General features: G+C 34.0%; 2 protein-coding genes across 2 annotated transcripts; one reads left to right on the top strand and one right to left on the bottom strand.

Annotated features, from left to right (window-relative positions):
- The first annotated feature begins 528 nt into the window (after positions 1–528).
- LOC124929011 lies at positions 529–4,267 on the top strand. Its single transcript, XM_047469265.1, has 2 exons — positions 529–704; positions 840–4,267. Exon 2 carries the CDS (start codon positions 941–943, stop codon positions 4,061–4,063), a length of 3,123 nt encoding a protein of 1,040 aa, XP_047325221.1. The 5' UTR covers positions 529–704; positions 840–940; the 3' UTR covers positions 4,064–4,267.
- A 13,718-nt stretch (positions 4,268–17,985) lies between these two features.
- Positions 17,986–21,824, bottom strand: LOC124931066 (katanin p60 ATPase-containing subunit A1). The gene is made up of 7 exons (XM_047471454.1): positions 21,484–21,824; positions 20,823–21,381; positions 20,512–20,709; positions 19,627–19,871; positions 19,292–19,450; positions 18,976–19,063; positions 17,986–18,462 (listed from the first exon to the last, which is right to left on the bottom strand). The coding sequence occupies exons 1-7, from the start codon at positions 21,603–21,605 to the stop codon at positions 18,181–18,183; spliced, it is 1,653 nt and encodes a 550-aa protein (XP_047327410.1). The 5' UTR covers positions 21,606–21,824; the 3' UTR covers positions 17,986–18,180.
- Between the last annotated feature and the right edge of the window lie 908 nt (positions 21,825–22,732).

Below are 22,732 nucleotides of genomic sequence, written 5' to 3'. Positions count from 1 at the left end.
TTAAACAATTATAATATAAAAAAAAATAATATTTTATATTTTTAATTAAATAAATAAAGTAAAAAAATATATTAAAAATTAATTAATTAATTATACTTAATAATAAATGTTTTTAATAATTCAATAAAATAAATAAAATAAGAAAAATATTAGAATAAATAGGTAATTTTGGGAATGAGGGTGAGAAAAAACTTCTTTTTTTTTTTAATTAAATAAAAGAATGATTGAATATAAATGTTTGGTGAGAGAGTTTAATCAATGAATAAATTGAATTATTTGTACACACTGTTATAAATAATTAATGCAATAATTATACATTCTATTAATACAAGTTATTATACATTACTCTTTAACTAAATACACATTAATACTAATCATAGTTATAAGTATATTATTAATCACCTAATCTAACTAATCTTTTAATATATTCCCGGATTATTTGAAAATGATTATATTGAAGATTAAAATTGAATTCCAAAATTATGGAGTTCCGGTCGTCGCCTTCAATAGAAACAAGTCATCCCTCCTTCTCAACCTCACTCTTCATTAGTCGGTCACCAGTCCCTCTCTTCTCTCTAACCAGATCAGAAATTGAAGACTTCTCTCTCTTTCAATCACTTCACATCACCAGATTCAGTTTCAAGCTCTTTCAAATATCATGTAATGGAAACCTTCAAAGGCCTGGAATCTGGATCAGTTTTGAGGTCAGTGTTCTTACTCCTTATTATCGAATTTGAAGCTATTGTTCTTGTTCTTGTTGTTGTTGTTCTGCTATTGTTGAACTTTTGTGATTTCGAAAATGCAAGCAATCTCATATAGGACTGTTTTTGTTTTTTTAGCTTTGGATCTGTAAGTCTGTGAACTGAACAACAACTGAGTAAAGATCGTGAAAGAAGAAGGATATAGGTTTAGGTTTTGAAACAAACAAACAATCGAACATATGAAGACAATAGATCTAGCAAATATTTGGCGGAGATCATTTTTCTGTTTTCTTATATTGAATATCAATTTCACAAATGCTTATAAAGAAGGTTATCGTTTTGGACCTAGAAATCATCATCCTGTGACCTACAGTTATGATAGGATTGATGAGGTTAACAAAGTATGTGGAACTGTTATATCTTCTGCATCTGAACTTAAACCTGATGATACTGGATTGTATAGCATTAAGGAAGAACTGTCTTTCACCAATGGTGATTGGAGGCAGGGAGGTAATGATAAGGCGTCCTTAATGCCATTCGATGATAGGGATGCACCAAATGGTTCAGTAATGGCTCGTGAATCGCCATTGAACTTGATTTCTTTCCGGTTAATGGATGTTGATCGAGCTCATCGGTCTAAGAAATCGTTCCTTGTTAGTGGATCTTTACTGATTGGCTTTACTAGGCAGGGATTGCTTAATGGAAGGAGACGATATGAAGAAAATCCTTATTTTAACATATGGCCAGGCCATTCTGAGTTATTGGTTTCTTTTCAAGGAGTCTATACGGAAAATGGAGGGGAAAGAGTTCTGTGTTTGCTAGGTAATGCGATGCTGCCTGCTCGCGAACCTCAGTCTCCTGATCCATGGGAATGGGATAAGGTTTCTGGTTATACTAATCAACCTCCTCTTCTACAAGATGATCAAATTTTACTAGTTCTTCACTTTCCAATGACATTAACCTTAACCAATAGAGAAATCCATGGTAAAATGACGAGTTTGAATCCTAAATCGAGCCAGAAATACTTTGACGACGTTTATATCTCTTCGTGGATGGGTGCTTCTGCTGATTATGAATTCGGTTCAGAAGAGTTAGTCTCTCGCGCCTGCGATCCTTATCCATATCCAGATAGCTCCACTTCTGATCATGTAAATGTCTATAAAGGCCGGGACCTCTGTTCATTCCTGACAAGTTCTTCTCACGAAGAATTCCTATCGATATCACCTAACTGGGGATGCAGTGGCACTGACGAATTCTGTAGCAAATTGGGTCCGTTTTCATCAGATTATGGAATAAAGAAGACCGATGGAGGGTTTAAGGATGTTAAGCTTGTTCTTCAGGATGTTCGATGCAAGCAAGAAGATTCGATAGAAAGGATTTCAGCTGTTTTCAGAGCTGTTCCTCCGTTTGAGAACCAATATTATGCTGGCGAAAGAACTGGACTGAATAACATGACGCTTTTGTTAGAAGGAAAATGGAAAGCATCGTCTGGCCAGCTCTGTATGATAGGCTGCCATGGAAATGGCGGTTGTGATTCTCGAGTTATTCTGTACATTCCTCTCGTTTTTTCGATACAGCAAAGAAGTATAATCAAAGGAACTATATCGAGCATTGTGGATAAAAACAGAAACGAAAATAGTTCCTTTTATCCGTTATCGTTTGAAAAGCTAGTGAGGCCTGCTGAGCTTTGGGATAAGTATACTTCAGCTCATCCATATTACAGATATTCAAAGATCGATCAAGCTATCGCAATCATGGAGAAGAAAGAACCGTTTAGCGTTGGAGATATTATTAAGAAATCTTTACTCAATTTCCCGAAATTGGAAGATACAGAAGCATTCGAAATCAGTCTTTCCTATCTGTCGGAAGATCTCACTCTTCAAACTTCCGCAGTTCATGATCCCCTTAAAACGAGAATCCAATTGGAAATCATCTCGATAGGAAAATTATTCGGACGATTCTGGCCATCAAACGATACCATAACCGAGGAGACTCCTTATCGCGTCGAAAAGGAATATACCGAAAACCAGCTTCTTCTCAACATATCGGCTCAACTCACGCTCAGTGGAGATTCGAACTCGAACACTAATTTTTCGTCGGTTTTCTTGGAGGGTTTATACGATCAGCGAGTCGGAAAGATGTATTTAATCGGATGTAGAGACGTTCGTGCTTCGTGGACAATTCTTTCGGAAAGTAACGATCTTGAATTCGGTTTGGATTGTTTAGTCGAAGTTGTGGTTTCTTACCCATCCACTTCAAATCAATGGTTGTCTCCAACTGCCACGCTTTCGATATCGAGTCGCAGAAACGAAGACGATCCGTTGTATTTCAAACCGGTTAATCTCCAGACGTTTCCCATCATGTATCGGAAACAACGCGAAGATATCATTTCACGTACAGTTTTGGAGGGAATATTTAGGATGGTTACACTTTCGGTTGCGATCGGTTTTATCGTTAGTCAGTTATTTTACGTCAGAGACAATGTTGATTTTGTCCCTTATATTTCTCTTACGATGATAGGAGTTCAACTAATCGGATATAGCTTATCCTTGGTTACGGGCGCGGAAGCGATTTTCAAACGAATGAAATCTGAAACTTACGAAAGTTCGTCGAATTTGATCTGTTATGCTGTTAAGCTTCTAGTACTCGTCGCGTTTCTGTTAACACTCCGTCTCCTCCAGAAAGTATGGAAATCTCGCATTAAATTACTCTCGAGAGCTCCTCAAGAGCCTCATCGCGTCCCCAGCGAGAAACGGGTGGTTGTCGTGACTTTAATCACGCATTTGATCATGTATTTCGTAATTCTCGCGAAAACGAGCCAAAAAAAGGTTAAATCGAATACAATAGATTCGTTTGGGAATCAGCAGACAGTTAAGGAATGGGAGTTTGAGCTGGAAGAGTATATCGGTTTAATTCAAGACTGGTTTCTTCTTCCTCAGATAATTGGAAACCTCGTATGGCAGATTGACTGTCGTCCGCTGAGGAAACTCTATTTTATCGGTATAACTGTCGTGAGAATTCTGCCGCATGTTTATGATTACGTAAGACCGCCTACTGTTAATCCTTATTTTTCGGAGGAATATGAGTTTGTTAATCCGCGTTTGGATTTCTACACGAGGTTTAGTGATGCTGCGATACCTGTGACTGCAATTTTGCTTGCGGTTATTGTATTCATTCAACAGAGATGGAATTACGAGGAGATTAGTAAGAGGCTTGTTATTGGGCGATTTAAGCTTCTTCCGGTTGGTTCGAGAGTGTACGAAAGATTACCATCGAAGACTAGTTTTGAAACCGAGCTCGCTTCGAGTGGTGGTGATCATGCAAAAGAGAAAGATGAACATGAAGAATCTGATAGCGATTGAGAACAAGTAAGTTGAAATATTGCGTTTTGTTTGTGATGTTACTTGTTAGAGTTTAGCTTTGAAATTGAGGCATAAAAAAGTGAAAAATTGTGTCGACCTAACGAGTCTATATTTCTATTTCTAATGCCACTTGCTTTATCTCTATTGTATTTACTATAGTAAATATTGAGTTGGGTTCTTCAAATTTCAAAATCTTGATTTAGAGCATCATGATCTTTTAAACTTTGATTATATGGTGTATTCTGTGTATGTAACATATTATTAGCCTCATTTTTTTTTAATTATTTAGATTTGTTTTGGGTGTTTGACACGACACACACAATCATAGATCTTTTAGGGGAGAAGTTTTTAGTAAGAATCGAAGCAGAAAACATTTTATCTCTAAGGTAAAATCTTTGAAGTTCTAATGCTTTTACAAAAAAAATAGATTTTAAAATTTTAAAATTTAATTAATTTTAGTTTAAAAATAAAATTGTATAATAATTAAAAAATAATGTATGAAGTTTATATTTAGGTTTGAGTCTAAGTTTAAACAAGATATTTTTTTTTTATAAATATCAAGACAAATAATGAAATGAAAAATAACAAGTATACAAATAACTCAAACCATTAACAAATCAAGTAGACACAAATGATATATAATGAACACGTCAAACTCATCATCATTCCTTCTTATCCTTGAAAAAATCTTAATGTTATTTCATGACATTGAAAAGAAAAAAATGAAAAACTTTTCAAATTTGTATTGGCATATGGGCATTCTAAAAAATATGAGCAAGACTCACTACTTTTCAAACAAAGAACCCAACTCAAACTAGGAATAGTCATGTACCTGGTTATAATATCTCTTGTCACGAGCCTTTCACATAATGCAAGCCAAATGACCACTTGATGCCGATGTATGATTTTGGAAGACCAACCAAATGAGGCCAAGGAACGGACTGCCCTTAAACAATTCCATGCCAAGTTTGAATTGAATTTACCATTAACCTTCTTCACTTTCCATTTATGAATATCAGAACATTCACCTCCTCAATAATTTTAACACCTTCTGAAATTTGCTTCAAATGTGCATTCCATTTGCCACCCTTAGATCATACAAAAAAAAGAGTATCTTTACCATCACCAAAGCAGACCTCAATCATATTTCTTGCACTATGTTGTAACTTGAGGATCTTCTTTAGTGACCCATCTATTGCCTTCCTTGATTTTGCAAATTCAGATGTTAGCCTCATTCTTCCTAAACCTAGAGTGAACCCATCTAACCCAGATGTGATCTTCGTATCTCACATGTTTCTTGTGTTCCCTCTCATAGTTTTTTTAATATTTTAAAATATATATATTTACTGATTTGCCCCTCTATGAGGGGAGACATGAATCTCAATTCCATCTAACCCATAATGCATTCGTCTTTTTCGCCCATAAATGCTGATAAATAAAAGTTTTATTCCATTCTAAACAATTTTTTATGCCCAATCTTTCTTCTTCCTTAAGTTTGCACACATGCTCAATTTATGTGTATTGAAGTAATATTTAAACTATAATATATATATATATATATATATATATATATATATAAAATATTTATTTCATAAAATGATATTAGTTTTCCAAAAAAAATGAAGAAATAATTGAATTGATATTCAACAATTAGAATTAAGGTAATGCAACTCCAATTAAAAACACATAATTTTTTAAAAAAAAAACTCTCACTCCCAACTATATGTTGGGTCAGCTCATTTGGCAGCTGGGCCTAACAAATTAAAAAAGTCCATTAGGACATATTTAATTAAGAAAAAAAAAACACACAGTAGTTTTTAGTGATTTTTTTCTCTCTCCCTCTTTCAGCAGTTCTTCCTCCATTGAAGCAGAAATTCCTCCATTAAAGCATCAGGTTTTTCTTCTGATTTCCTTTATCTCTTCTCCATTTGGTTAGCCATCTTTAGTGATGATGATAATGTATGTGAATGACAAGTTAGAATGAGGTTAATTGATAATTTTGATTAGATTACCTCTAGGCTTGTATTGAACTACATTGTATACCCATTTGATATAGTGGATGATTTAAGTGCCCGAAGTGTCCCGTGGTTTTTACCTAATTTGGGTTTTCCACGTAAAATCTTGGTGTTCTACTCTCTATTTCTTTGATTGTTTGATGCTCAATTGTTTTGGCTGCCTATTTGATTACACAAAAGAGAAAAAGAATTGTTAGGCCTTGTTGTAGCTTGTTTATTTATGAATTGCTAAACATGTGCTATTATTCGATTTCTCCAACAAGTGGTATTAGAGCTGAGTTCGTTTGGTGGAGATTCTTGTATAATTCAAATGAAAGAATCGTTGAGTAGTAATGGCACGATGATCAAACTCACAGCTACCAATTACACAATCTGGAAGTCACAGATGGAAGACTTATTGTGTAATTATGATTATGAAGACACTATTTTGGGTGATAAAGGAAAACCAGAGGCTATGACAAATGCAGATTGGAAGAAGCTGAACAGAAAGGCAGTTGGTAAAATCAGGCAATGGGTTGACAACAGTGTGTATCAGCATGTGGCTACTGAAGTTAATGCTTATAAAGTGTGGACTATTTTGAGTGAACTGTATGAGAAGAACAACACTCAAAACAGAGCATTTCTATTTAGGAAGCTTTGCTCGTTGAAATATCAAGATGGGTCTTCTATGTCTGAGCATCTAAATGCTTTTCAGGGGATTCTAAATGAGTTGGCTACGATAGGAATGAAATTTGATGATGAGCTTCATGCTATGTGTTTGATTAATTCCCTGCCTGATAGTTGTGAGACACTTGTGGTTTCAATTACCAATTCTATTCCACAAGGTAAGCTCACTTTGAAAATGATGAGAGAGAGCATGTTGAATGAAGATGCTAGAAGAAAAGAATAGGGCGTCTCGACTCCAAGTTAGGTGTTCGTGACTGAAAAAAAGGGTAGAAGTAAAAGTAAAACTCCAAAGAATCGTAGTGGCAGTTCAGACAGGTCACGGGGAACATCCAGCTCGAGAAAAGAGATTACATGTTATCATTGTGGCAAGACAGGACACAAGAAGTATCAGTGCAGATCTTTGAAACGGGAACAAAAGGAGAATAAGCAAGATGAAAGTAGTAAGGTTACAGATGTGGGTGGTAATGACATCGATATTATTTACGACAATGATAGTATCAACCTTGTTTCTCAAGATACACAATGGGTGGTAGACTCGGGTGCTTCTTATCATGTCACCAATCGTTGTGATATATTTGCTTCTTACACTAGTGGACAGTTTGGTTCAGTGACGTTGTGAAACCATGTTACGTGTAAGATTGTTAGAAAAGAAGATGTTTGTTTGGATACTAACACTTCGTGCAAACTACTTTTGAAGATTGTTCGACATGTTTCCGATATTTGGATGAATTTGATCTCTACTGGTATTCTTGATGATGATGGCTATCATAGTTACATTGATGAAGGAAAATGGAAACTCACTAAGGGGTCTTTGGTGATAGCTAAATGAAAGAATGTCAGTTCTCTTTATGTGACAGAGACTAAGTCTTACGGGGGAGAAGCAAATGTAGTTAATGATTATTCAGCTCAACTTTGGCATAAGCGACTTGGTCACTTAAGTCAAAATAACATGCGAGTTTTCTCCAAGACAATCGATCTTCAGGGCTTAAAGTCCACGGATTTGAAGACATGCACAAATTGCTTAGTTGGTAAGCAACATAGAGTTTCTTTCAAAAGTTTCTCTCCATCTAGGAAGCCCAATATCCTAGATATGGTTCACACAGACATATGTTTTATGGATTTCTTGACTTTAGGTGGTGCTGATTATTACATCACTTTTATCGATGATTGCTCAAGGAAGGTGTGGGCATATTGCTTGAAGACTAATGATCAATCATTGGATTACTTCAAGTTGTTTCATGCTGAAGTAGAGAGAGAAACTGGGAAGAAGTTGAAATGTGTTCGTTCGGACAATGGTGGCGAATACAGAGGACCATTTGTGGAATACTGTAAAAGTCATGGGATCAAGCTTTTGAAGACTGTGCCAAAAACACCTCAACAAAATGGAGTTGCAGAGAGGATGAACAGGTCTATCAATGAGAGAATTTTGTGTATGTTGTCACATGCTAAGTTACCAAAATCCTTTTGGGGAGAGGCAATGAAGACATCGGTTGATCTGATAAACCTTTCACCCTCAACTCCTTTAGATGGTGAGGTCCAGAAAGAGTTTGGAGAGGTAAAGACGTCTCTTATGATCACTTAAGAGTTTTTGGTTGTTAAGTGTTTGTTCATGTTCCTTAAGATGAGAGAGCTAAGCTTGATAGCAAGACGAGACAGTGTATCTTTATTGGGTATGGCCACGGAGAATTTGGGTACCGATGTTGGGATCCGGTTAACAAGAAACTCATTAGAAGTAGAGATGTGGTATTCTTTGAAGATCAGACCATTGAAGACTTTGAGAAAAAAGAAAACCCGAAGTCTACGGAGAAGGAATTTCCTGACAATGGTAGAATTCGTACACCACAATCACAGCCCAATAATGTGGAAAATGCCCAAGTTGAGGTTGATGAGACTCCTCTAGTTGATGCTGAGCCAACAGAGAAAGATGAACAAGATGATGATAGTTCTCTAGAGCCACCTAATGATCAACATATTAGAAAATCTAGTAGGCAGCGACAACCTTCTAGTAGGTATCCTCCCAATGAGTATGTGATGTTGACTGACGGGGAGAACCAGAAACCTATCAAGAAGTATTGTCTCATGAAAACAAGAACAAGTGGTCGGTGGCAATGCAAGAAGAGATAAATTCCTTACAAGAGAACGAGATTTATGACTTGGTGAAACTTCCAAAAGGAAAGAAAACTTTGAATAACAAGTGGGTATTCAAGTTGAAGCACCAAGAGAATAGCTCACAACCTCGATACAAAGCAAGACTGGTTGTGAAGGGCTTTGGACAGAAAAAGGGAATTGATTTTGAAGAGATCTTCTCACCGGTTGTGAAGAGGTCATCCATCAGAGTTGTGTTAGCATTGGCTGCTAGTCAAGATTTGGAAATTGAACAACTGGATGTGAAGACTGCATTTCTCCATGGTGACTTGGAGGAAGAGATCTATATGGAACAACCCGAGGGTTTCAAAGTTAAAGGTAAAGAAGATCTTGTCTGCAGGTTAAGGAAAAGCTTGTATGGGCTCAAGCAAGCGCCTAGACAATGGTACAGGAAATTTGACTCCTTCATGGAAGCAAATGGGTACAGTAAGACTACTTCTGATCATTGTGTTTTCATCAAGAGATACAGTGTTGATGATTATGTTATTCTTCTGCTCTATGTTGATGATATGCTGATTGTTGGACAAGATATTGCGAAAATTGAGAAGCTCAAAAGGGAGTTGAACAAGTCTTTTGCGATGAAGGATTTGGGTTCAGTAAAGCAGATCCTAGGTATGGAAAATCATAAGACAAAGAATAGAACACTTTGGTTATCACCGGAGAAGTACATTGAGAAGGTACTTGAGAGGTTTGCAATGAAAAATGCAAAACCGGTTTCAGTTCCACTTGCAGGTCATTTCAAGTTGAGTTCTAAACAATGTTCTACAAGTGAGAAGGAGAAAGATGAAATGAAGAATGTACCTTATGCCTCTGCAATTGGTAGTCTTATGTATTCCATGGTATGTACCAGACCGGATATAGCACACGCGGTTGGTGTTGTTAGTCGGTACCTCTCCAATCCGGGAGAAGAACACTGGTTGGCTATTAAGTGGATTCTTAGATATCTTCGAGGCTCTTCGAAAGCACGTTTATGCTTCGGAAGTGATACTCCTATTTTGGAAGGCTTTACAGATTCTGATATGGCGGGTGATGTTGATTCAAGAAAATTTGTATCAGGTTTTTTGGTTACCTTTGCAGGCGGTGCTGTTTCGTGACAGTCAAGGTTACAAAAGTGTGTTGATTTGTCTACTACAGAAACTGAGTATATTGCAGCTACTGAGGCATGTAAAGAGGTGTTATGGATGAAGAACTTCCTACAAGAGTTGAGCCAAAAGCAAGAGAAGTTCACTTTGTTTTGCAATAGTCAAAGTGCCATTCATCTCTCAAAGAATTCAGCTTTTCATTCGAGATCCAAACACATAGACGTGAGATATCATTGGATACGTGATGTGCTTGAAGCAAAAGAGCTGAACTTGGAGAAGATTCATACAAGTGAGAAAGGTGCCGATATGTTTACGAAATCCTTGTCTAAGGACAAGTTTGAAGATTGTCGGGAGAGAGCGGGTTTATTGGAGCCCGTGAAGTTGCGCTGACGGGGGAGATTTGTTGGGTCAGCTCATTTGGCAGTTGGGCCTAACAAATTAATAAAGCCCATTAAGGCGTATTTAATTAAGGAAAAAAAAACACACATCAGTTTTTAGTGGTTTTTTTCTCTCTCCCTCTTCCAGCAGTTCTTCCTCCATTGAAGCAGAAATTCCTCCATTGAAGCATCAGGTTTTTCTTATGATTTACTTTATCTTTTCTCCATTTGGTTAGCCATCTTTAGTGATGATGATAATGTATGTGAATGACAAGTTAGAATGAGGTTAATTGATAATTTTGATTAGATTACCTCTAGGCTTGTATTGAACTACATTGTATACCCATTTGATATAGTGGATGATTTAAGTGGCCGAAGTGTCCCGTGGTTTTTACATAATTTGGGTTTTCCACGTAAAATCTTGGTGTTCTGCTCTCTGTTTCTTTGATTGTTTGATGCTCAATTGTTTTGGCTGCCTATTTGATTACACAAAAGAAAAAAAGAATTGTTAGGCCTTGTTGTAACTTGTTTGTTTATGAATTGCTAAACAGGTTCTATTATTCAATTTCTCCAACACTATAATATAACTAACTATATTGTTTTAAGAAATTTAGATTTGTACTTAAAAAAGATATAGAAATTTGCACATAATATTGTTAAATTATAGAAATAGTTAAATATTCATTTTTGTAAAATTAGAGTTATCAGCTATTTGGATAGAAATCATGCAATTCAAGACATTAGATGAATGAAGATGATAAGTTTTTCAAATCTAAGAAAAGAAAAGAAAAGAAAAGAAAAGAAAAGAAAAGAAAAGAAAAGAAAAGAAGTGAATTAAATTATTCGATGACATTAGCACAAACCCTCATTTCGCCATGGTTGGATTGCCCATTCCAATCCTGACATTACTTTTGCTCAATCATCAACTGACCTAAAATTTATTTCTAAACATCTAAAGTAATTTAAGTAAAATAATTTTCCTTAAGAAAAATCAAATATTGTCTTTAGATGTTTAAACAATACTCATAATGATGGTTTGTCGATGGCAATGTGGCGAATTGGGGTGGTTAATGTGTTTATCATTCCCGTCCCATTTTACTTTAAGATTTATTTTTTACTATTATTCTCATCCCGTTAGATTTCGGTCCTTTCGAGAAATTCATGCGGTTATATTATATTTTCTAAAAAGATAAAAAATTATTTAAATTATATAAACGAATATTTTAATATATATATATTATAATATATTAAAATTTTGTTTTATTATAAAATAAATAAATTTAAAAGACTTATAAAATAGGGAGAATAAATAAATATATTGGTAATACTATATATTTAATTATATTTATTAGTGTTCGGGACAGAATCGATGTGAGATCGGGACGGGGACACAAATATCATTCCACCCCATTTATGTTCGTTTTAGAAAAAAATGACCATTCCACCCCATTTATGTTCGTTTTAGAAAAAAATGACCAGGACAATTCGAATCCGCATGGACTTTGGTCATGTCATGGTTCTCCTTTAAAAAAAAAATTCCACAATGCAAGACACATCTGGTCAATGTTGTTCTTCAAATTTTGCTTTTCATGATTTTGTTAAATTTTTATAACTGAGCTCAATCTTTTCGACCTGAGTGTAAAAGATTCTGTTAATCTTTCATTATAATGTGTAATTTTTTTTGTTAGTGGTTTATCCAATTTGAATAAAATTGGTTCATTAATTTGCTTAGAATTATTTTTTAGAAATGATTAGGGTAACGAAATTATAACGAAAGCAAGACCACGTCTCCAATGTGACAAGTCGCTCTTTTTATTATTATTTAAAAAAAATCTGAATATAATGTTCAATGCCTAATAAGACAATAATCGAAACTTTTTTTGTGTTCAATTTAAAAAGAAAAATTAAATTATTTTTTAATATAATTTTTAATATAATTTTAACACCCTCATAAGGCTATATTTCAGCGCTTAATAAGATTATGTTCAACGTCTCATAAGATCATGTTCAACGTCTCATCAAGCCATGTTTGAGACTTATTTATGATTAAAGATTTTCAATTTTTCAGTTCTGAAGGCCATGTTCGGGATAATCTGAGAAAGTGTTGATTATTAAAAAAATTACAAATATGATTATTCATCTCAAATAGGATTATTCAACTCAAACTTTTAAATAAAACTTGATTTTAGTAAATAAGTGTCTCATAAGGCTATGTTCGAGATTTTTATTTTTTTATTTTTTTTAGACGTAAAATTTTTTATTTCTCTCTCCTACTCAAAGTCTCTTTTAGCTCACTAATTTTAAAAATATTTCTTCCAACAATTAAAATATCATCTACATAAAGTAGAAGAATAATAAAATAATCAGCAGAAATCGCACAAAAACGTAATGATCAATCTTATTCATCTTGTACTCATGTTCAATCATAACTGAATTGAACTTTCGATACCAATGACGTGGCGTTTGTTTCAAACCTTAAAGACTCTTCACTAACTTGCAAAAATAGCGAAAACCCTCTGGTTTCTCTATATATATCTCTTCTAGCCCACCGGCAATAAGAAATGAATATTAACCTTAAGTTTCTGGGTTCGAGGCCGTCAGGTGGCAAGTTTTGCGACTAGTTAAATGGTTAAGTGTATTTGCGGGCAACATACTTAATCCGTTGTCTTTTTTATATATATTTGTTCTTCTAAATTTCCATGAAAAAAATGCTATTTTCACATCCATTTGTTTGACCTCTAGATTAAGACTAACGGCTAAACCCAGAACCACATGAATAGATTGCATCTTCACCACATGAGAAAAGACCTCACCAAAGTCAATACGTTTTCTTTACGAGAAACCTTTTACAACCAACCGAGTCTTATATCTAGGTTGTGAAGTAAGCTCATCTTGTTTCAACCAATAAAGTCATCGTTTTTTCAAAACTTTTTTACCTAGGAAGCTTTATTAGCTCAAAAGTGTTATTCACACGAAGAGACTACATCTCATCCTCCATGACATACATCCATTCTTTTTTATATTTACTTTCCAATGTTTCTTGAAACTCTCAGGTTCTTCAGCATCAGTGAAAAATACATACTCATTTGCTGAGTATCTAACTGAAGGACGTCTCTATCGAGTAGACCGTCTTGGTTCATTAGAAGATATTGACTCATCAACATTTTCATTCCCTTCCTCATTTTCATTTCCAACATTAGATTCACTACAAGATTCAACATCAACAAAATCATTAGTATTTAAAAGATTACCAGAAGGTAAAACCATACCTTAATTTTCAGTTTGATCGTTGTTGGTGTTTATCAAGTTAGGAACAATTGGAATGAATTCATTTCAACCATCTGCTCATTTACTTGAGTGTGAACAACCTCGTCTACCTTGTCGTTATCTTCAATAATATAATCCTCTATAAATACAGCATCGCGACTACGAATAAGACTCATATTAACCTGATCAAAAAATCGATATCCAAACTCATTCAGTACATAGCTAAAAAACACACTTCTTGGTCTTGTTTTCCAACTTTGACCTTTCATCTTTGGGAACATGCACATAAGCCATACATTCAAATACTCGAAGATGATCATATGAGACATTCTTACCACTCTAAACATAGTTTGGCACATCAAAGTTCAAAAGAACACATGGTGTGAGATTTAACAAATGTACCATTATACTCAATGCTTCACCCCAAAAGTATTTTGACAATTTTTTTTTGTGAAAACACACATCTCACCCTTTCCACCAGTGTCATATTCATTCTTTCAGCCAATCTATTTAATTGTGGTGTTTTTGGAGACGATTTTTGGTGACGAATACCCTGTTGTCGACAATACTCATCAAAAGATCCAATTACTCTCCCCCGTTATCTATTTGAATACATTTCACATTTTTCTAGTTTCCCTCTCAATTGAGGCTTGAAACCCTTTGAATGTGTATATCACTTGATCTTTTATATTCAATGTATAGGCCCAAATCTTTTGAGAATAGTCATCAATGAATGTTACAAAGTAGCATGCACCACCAAGTGATCTTAATTTCATTGGCCCACATACATCAGAATGCACCAAGTCTAGTAATTCTGACTTTCTTTTCGATTCATATTATTTTAATGACACTCGTCTTTGTTTTCCAGCCAAACAATTTGAACATCTATTTAAGTGCACATTCGGAACTCCACATAACACATTTTTCTTAGCCAACATAGCTAAGTATTTCCCGCTAATATGAGCCAAACGTTTGTGCCACAATTAAGAAGAAGAATCAGCTTCACAAGTGTTGATGTAACATTTAGATAATCCAGAACGAACAATATACATATTCTAAAGTCTCTTACCTTTAACAACAACCGTTGATCCCTTTTAAGCTTTCATTCACCGCAAAAAAAATTATAGAAGTCTTCGTCATCCAATCTTCCAACCTATAAAAGATTGAAGCGAATATAAGGAATATGCTTAACCTGTTTTAGAACAAGAGTAGTACCATTGTACATCTCGACACAAACATTATCAATTCCAGCCACTTGAGCTTGAACAATATTGTCCATACAAGCAATACCAAAATCACCAGCCTCATATGTTGAGAAAAAATCTCGTTGTGATGTAGCATGAGTAGAAGCACCACTATCTACAATTCAGTCAGTCTCATCACAAAATACATTAATATTCTCAACAACATTATAATAAACAGGAAATCAACAACAATAGCAACATCATCATGATTTTTACATTCTCTGTGGTTGGAAGTAGTGGGTGTGTTATGAGTTTTCTTCTTTTTGTCATTCTTCAATTTAAAACATTTTTTTATATGGCCCTTCATACCACACTGATGACACTCAATATTTGACCACTTATTAGAAGCCCCACGAGACTTGTTACGATTACTTATATCTCACCATTACTTCTCCCCTAGATTCTGTAACCAAGACCTCAGATTGTAAAGAACAGTCTTGTGTCTTTTGTCTCATCTCTTCATTCAACACACTGTTTTTTACTAAATCCATTGAGAGAACACTATCTGAAGTAAAATTAGACAGAGTTGTTCTAAAAGTCTCCAATGAATTAGGCAAAGTACCAAGTAAACATAAGACATGTATCTCGTCATCAAAGTTGAGTTTCATCGCCTCCAATTGATTAATAATTTCCATAAAATTAGTATTCAAGTGATCAGTCATCGGAGAACCAACTTGATACTTTAAGGACAACAATTGATTTATCAAAAACAGTTTGTTATTACATGTTTTTCTCTCATACAATTTTTCAAGTTTTGTCCAAAGAGTATGAACATTATCATCAACCCATTGACGAATATAACCACACACTTGTTTGTACAAAAAAATAAATAATTCACACTTTTTTTAACAGGCTTAACTGAAGAGAACGCCGATAAATGAAAATTTTCATATATACTAAATCTTGCATTTTAGCCTTCCAGATATTATAATTGGAACCATTCAAGTTCACCATTCTAGATATATTAGTCTCCATCCTTATACTAAAATAAAAAAAAACTCTAATACCACTTTGATGAGAAAATATATTTTTCAAAACAGAATGTTTTTTCAATTAACTGAGTATAAGAGATGAGCAAAACAGAATGAAATCAAAACGATAATGCAAGACAAGTTTTAGCGTGAAAAATATCTCTTCAAATTGAGAGTAAAAAATACGGGACTAGTCAGACTACTTAACAATCCACTATCATCAACAAAGTTACAAACAAGAGTTCACTCTAGTTATAACCAAATTATAGTCACTAATCAATTGCATCAAATCACACAACAATCTTGGCAAATAACAACAAAGAGCATAAAGAGTAAGATCAACCAACCTTATCAACTCTGCAATTCTGGTTTCTCTTAGACATACTTAGTTAGAAGCCCTATAAAATAGATCTTCACCGTTCAGAACGTAGTCCAAGAAATAACCAACCAACTGTCAGCGTTTGAAGTCGATCAAACGGTGCAAACTCCGGCAAACGAAAATTTTCTCCAACTGCTACCTCAAACCCTTAAATCTATTTTTGTGATGATCTCTCTCTTGTTATTCTCAAAACCCAATTAATCGAAATGAAATATGATGTCACTTCACATTATATACTCTGGGCTTAAATAGCCCACATCAAGTTGGGTCTCTCCAACTAAGAGGACAAAACCCAATTGAATTGTTAGTTGGTCAACCAAGTAAGCACAAGACACCAAAGACAATTTACTATCTATAAGTTAACTGTAGGGGTGAGAAAAATTACCGATATTATATGTATATCGAAAATACTGTAATGCAATATATCGAAAATACCAATTTTTAAGGTACGCCAAAAAAAAAGATAAGGTATTGTACTAATACCGAAATTATTTGTACGGTAAAGATATGCGATTTTTAAAATTTTGGTATATCGAGATATATAGAAATATTGAACTAGTATTTATAAATTAATTATATATATAATATCTATAAGGAAATAAATAGATTTAATATTAATTTAATTATATAAACATAAACTTTTTAAATCAAATCAAAATATAATTATACTATAATATTATTTAATATATGTCATCTCTATCTCTGGACGATAAGATTGAAAAAAGACCAACCAAAATTTTCAATCTCTTGAAGGGTGGAAATGAGTGAAACTAAGTACTTAATCCTTTCAATTATTGTCAATGATATTTTTGCAATCTCATCTTCAACGGTTGCTAGTGAATTTGATTCTAACTTGGGTAAAAAGATAATTGGTCATTTTAAGAGAAATTTGAGTTTTAAAATGGTGGATATATTGGTGTGCACAAATGATTGACTAAAAGAATAGGATTCAACTTAGGAAAATATCCCAACATGTGATGAACTTGAATTATTCAATAAAAATGAATAAATTTAAAAAGGTGAGAGATTTTTATTAATTAAGTCTAAATTAACTAATTATTATTATTATTATTATTATTATTATTATTATTATTATTATTATTATTATTATTATTATTATTATTATCTAACATGAATTGTATTATCAATTTATAAAAAATATGCATTTACAAATGCGATTGAAACTGTTTTGAATCTTCTCTCTCGTATTTATTTTAATCTAACTTAAAAGATATACTTATGTTTATTCTCTCAAATTTTTATAACTAAATTTAGTTTTTTAAATGTTGGATTTAAAAGAAATATTTTATTTTATGATAAATATCTTTAATTTAATTATATTAAATTAATTTTATTTATTTATTTAAATTATTATGATTTTAGGTATGAAATGTATAATACCGAAATTAAGGTAAGATATGAATTTTTCTATAGATATAAAATATAGATAAAAATTTAAAATATATCGTACTACTGAACCATCCCAACAATTAAATGTTATATTATAATATTTAATTCGGTTATAACTATATTAAGCTATGTTACATTATTTTTTTGTTTAATTCAAATTTAACCCTTAAATTGATTATATACATGATTCAATTTAGATATATCAAACTAACTGATATTATATAAAAATTATAAACTGGCATTATAATAAATATTTAGTATGGTCATAAAACGCACTCAGCCATGATAAACCTGAAAATTATAATATCAATGATGATGAGTATATGCCATGAATATGAAGGGAAACCCTAATTGATAAGAAGCCAAAAAAGAGGAAAAAATCCTAATTTATAAAGTCATTGATAATAGACAACATGCTCAAATCAACAGAACATACAATTTAACATAGTTAGTAAAACAAACAACAAACAGATAAGGCAAAGCAAGATGCTGATGATGATTATAATAATGTGAGAACCTAACCAAACCAAACCAAACCAAACCAAACCAAACTGAAAGGGGTCATGCGGATCCGAATTCTTGGAACCATTTCTCGTGTCTCTCGATATCAGTTGCAGAGACGCTGGTTTGAACCTTGGCAATTGCTTCAAGAAAATCACACATGGCAATAGGGTCATTAGAAATCTCATCCTTGGACATGTTCTTTATTTCATCTCGAGTCTTCCCAGCTATTTTACGCCTCATTCCATTCAAAGATGCATCTCGACAAACATTTGTCAGATCGTCTCCACTGTACCCTTCTGTCTGACGAGCCACTTCATCAATATCCACATCACTTGACACCTGTAATATTCCCAACTCAGCTTGCTTAGTTTGCAAAATGATATCACCTTTTAAAATTAGTTTCCAAATGCTTATGCATGTGGAAATGTATCCAGATACATAAACAAGCTTTTTTCTTTATTTCTTCAAATGTGGTGTTTTATAACCCTAATAACTTCATTAATATACACATTGATCATACAGGTGTGGATCAATATGGAATCATATTTAAAAACAAAGTATATCTGAACATAGTCCAACCCAGATATAGAAATGTTCTTCAGGTAATTGTATCTACAAAATGTATAAATTTCATGATTGGATCATTTTGAAGGTGGTGTTGTTTTTGGTCTATTCAATTAGCTACACCTTTCATACCAAACACATATGGATCTGTATCCAGAAATTCATTTGTGGTTTTTTTTTTATCCGGATACAGATTTAGAAATAAAAGTGTTTCAAAAATAGGGTCAATTGTTTTAGTACTTCTCATTCCAAACAATACATGATGACAATTGACTGATTTTTACTTACCTCAACCGTTCTCACGTTGATCTTTATAAGTTCCTTGCGACTCTCAAAATTTGGAAGTGGGATATATATTCTTTTCTCTAGACGCCTCCTGCAGAGTGAGAATAAGAGAGGAAAGGAAGTCTTAAGTAGGTTGTCATTGTACACCATCTCACTCAGATTTTTTATTTTGTCGCCCCCAACCCACTTAAGTCAGAGAGTTCTTAGTGGGAATCGAACTTGAGACCTTTAGTCTCTTACCTACTATTTTCCACTTTATTTACCCGTGGGTTAACTCAGTCAGATTTTTCGGTGGATAGATGATGAAAGACAACAGTACCTTAATGCTTCGTCAATGTCCCATGGAAAATTGGTAGCAGCTAGAACCATGACAAGTTTACGAGTTCCATCTTCACCAGGGGAACTAGCATTTACTCCATCTACCTGAACAAGAAGTTCAGATTTCACCCTTCTTGATGATTCATGTTCCCCTGAAGCCCTGCAAAAAAATAAAAATGAAAAAGGATAAAACTGAAAGGCAAAGAAGATAAGTTAGATAAAACTAAGAACGCCCTAATTGAAGTGGAGGTTCTGGCTATAGTGTGGTCATGCTAGCTTACTCCAAGGAATAAACCTGATTTTCAAAACAAAAACTTGTGCACTCAAAAAACTAACCCTCGAGCATTGCAAAGTGAGTCAATCTCGTCAATAAATATAGTGCTGGGCGCATAGGCTCTTGCTAGATCAAACAAGCATCGGACCATACGCTCACTTTCTCCACGCCATTTAGAAGCCAAAGTAGCTGATGAAACATTGAAGAATGTTGTACCACATTCTGTAGCAACCGCTTTAGCAAGAAGTGTCTTTCCAGTTCCAGGTGGTCCAAACATAAGCACACCTTTCCATGGTCGTCTAATCCCCTTCAAGGAAAAAAATACCATAAAAAGGGTAAAAATTAAGCTAGGCAATCTGGCTTAATTCAATAAGATGCGAAATACTAGAGTCGGTAGTACACTAAGAACATATACATGATAAATTTAACCATGTAAATTAATCAAATTACGTTATTATAAGGGTGAAAATGTCTTTAAGTACTCAATCTTATATTAAAACAACTTAAGTATGAGCGCTGGATCAGGTGGAGCAACACAAAGGCCCTGAGCAATGATTAGACAACCATCCCACGCATTATGTGGTGGGCGATTTGGAAGGAACGTAAAAGAAGAAACTTTGAGGGGAAGAGCTAATCTGAAAGGAAACCCATCCCACTCATTACTTCGATTTGATGGGAATCTAACCTAATCTGCTGCTTTCTATCCTATGTTTTGCTTCTTCTTTTTCTTGTGTAACCCAGGAAAGCATCTTGTTTTCATATAAAAAAGTTAGACATTTTTCAAAACAATAAAATAATTAACTTAAACTATATCAAGAACTTAAAATTCAGATATTTTCATTTGGTTTATTCAGCATTTACCTTTAAATGCACTTTACAAATTTGGCACGTAGAACTACATATTCAGCATTCAACACTTAATATCCAGTTTTATCAAACTCAAATACCTGAAAATATTCAGGCATCCATAAAGGAAGAACGACAGCTTCTTCTAGAAGCCGTTTAGCCTCAGTTAACCCAGCAACATCATCCCATCTCACTCCCGGGGTTGAATCCAAAACATCCCTTTCGAGCATTGCAGCTAAGTCAGCATCAGGACCTTCATATTGTCCTCGTTTGGATTTTCCATCTTCAGTCTCAAGATTCTGTTTTATGCAGCAAAAGTGAGAAATGGTTACCAATGGAATTCAATTTCGATTATCACAGAAGGAATAAATGGAAAATTATGCAATATAAGTAAAGTTCTACTAGAACTGACCGCCGAATCTGCCTTCCCAGATTTTCCAGAGCCGACAGCCTTCTTCCCAGCAGTGGAAGCCCGAGATCCAGAACTAGATTTGGTAGGAGCACTACCAGCCTTTGCTCCTCGAACAGCAGCTGTGGATCTGGCGGTGGCACCACGAGCCCAAGCTCCATCTTGAGGAGATTTTCGCATCTGACCTCCTCTTCCAGCTCTTCTATTATCCCGACTAGGTGGTCTCCATACATCAGGATCATCAACTGGACCACCAGATCGATTAGGCGGTCTCCATACATCAGGATCATCAACTGGACCACCAGATCGATTAGGTGGTCTCCATATATCATGATCATCATTTGGAGCACCAGATGATGTTGGGTATTCCTCTAATGGTTGGAAAACAAAGGAGGATTTAGTAGAAATTGGAGGTGAAGGATGTCGTTTTCCAATTGGAGTTTCCTTGAAAGATCTTCTCTCTGCATCTAACTGCTTCACAACCTCTATCTCTTCTGAAAGAGCTTTCTTAGCATTCATCCATTTTGAACGGATTAAAGGATCGTCAAGTGTGTTTAGATGTCTGAAATGAAGTATTATTATTATATCATGAAATGTTGTAAATTTGTGAACTTGAAATGAGTTTGAAACTATGGAATGCGCATCGAGGGATAATAGAGCTTACTTGTTGATCTGAGCGATGGCACCATCGAAGAAGATGATGGAAGTGTCGTATAGACCTTCGAGGGCATACTCTCTGGCTAACTTGAGATGATCTTGCAATCCCGTCAGCGATGCGCCCACCATTTTCTCGATAGCTTTTCGACCAGAATCTAGGGCACTGGTTACAGCTAGGGTTTCAAATTTGAACACAGATAACGTCGATGAACGGAATCGCAAATCGCAAATCGTTGCCTGCCTCTAACAGCAGATTGAGTTCAGATCTTTGTCAATCTCTCTCTCTGGCGAGGCGTTCGACCGATGAGGATGACGGCGACGTTAAAGCCGACGATGAGCAAGGAAGGAGTGGGCATAAGATTTTGAATTAATCATTATCAAACAAATATAAAAATTCAATAATACCATAAATAAATCATTACAGATAAGACTCCAATATATCAAATTAATTACTGAAAATAATCTTCAAGGAAATATAAATCATTGATAAGTAAGTAAGAACATTTTAACTTACATATATAATAAATTATATAATTGACATAATTAATCATAGTTTTGAAACTGGCCCGAGGCTTACAAAAAGAATAGGTCGTCAAACCTCATTGAGTTAGATAAATAAAAAATCAGAAATACAATTAACTCAGTTAAACCTAGTGAACCCGTCGGTTGGACCGAAAATCAAGCAGTCCGGGTCAACCCAACGAATTTATTCTATTTAAAAAAAAAATCACTTTTTTTTTACTTATCACTCTCTCAATTTCTCATTCTCCGTTTTTTAGTTCGATTTAATTTACTTATTTCTAGTTCCGTGTGAATAAATTATCGATTTCTAATTTTAGACATTGAGAATCATTCTCCTCAAGCTTTTGAATTTTGATATCTATTTTTACTATTATTGTATAAGCAATTTAATGAATTTTTGTTATTTTATATTATTTTATTATTGTATGAAACCTTGAACTAGTCCCTTCACCGAATTGATGATCGAGTCGAGTTTCAAAACTATGTAGTTAATAATTTATAATAAGTATAAGAAACTTTATTTTTAAGTTTATATAAAATTAATAAAAACATTGTACATATGTTTATAAAAAATATTTGTTTCTCTAAGTTTTTTAAAATTATTTGGGTGTGATTTACACTTATTATCTTAAGGATATAATTATTATGTTATACCATTAATTTAAATATTTAATAAATTTTATTTGTATTTGAAATATATTAATTAAAGTTAGATGTAATGTAAGAACAAAATT

This window comes from Impatiens glandulifera, chromosome 3 (assembly GCF_907164915.1).
Source record: "Impatiens glandulifera chromosome 3, dImpGla2.1, whole genome shotgun sequence".
Lineage (NCBI taxonomy): Eukaryota > Viridiplantae > Streptophyta > Magnoliopsida > Ericales > Balsaminaceae > Impatiens > Impatiens glandulifera.
Note: the sequence above shows the minus strand (reverse complement) of the source record. Positions and strands in the feature narration are given on the sequence as shown.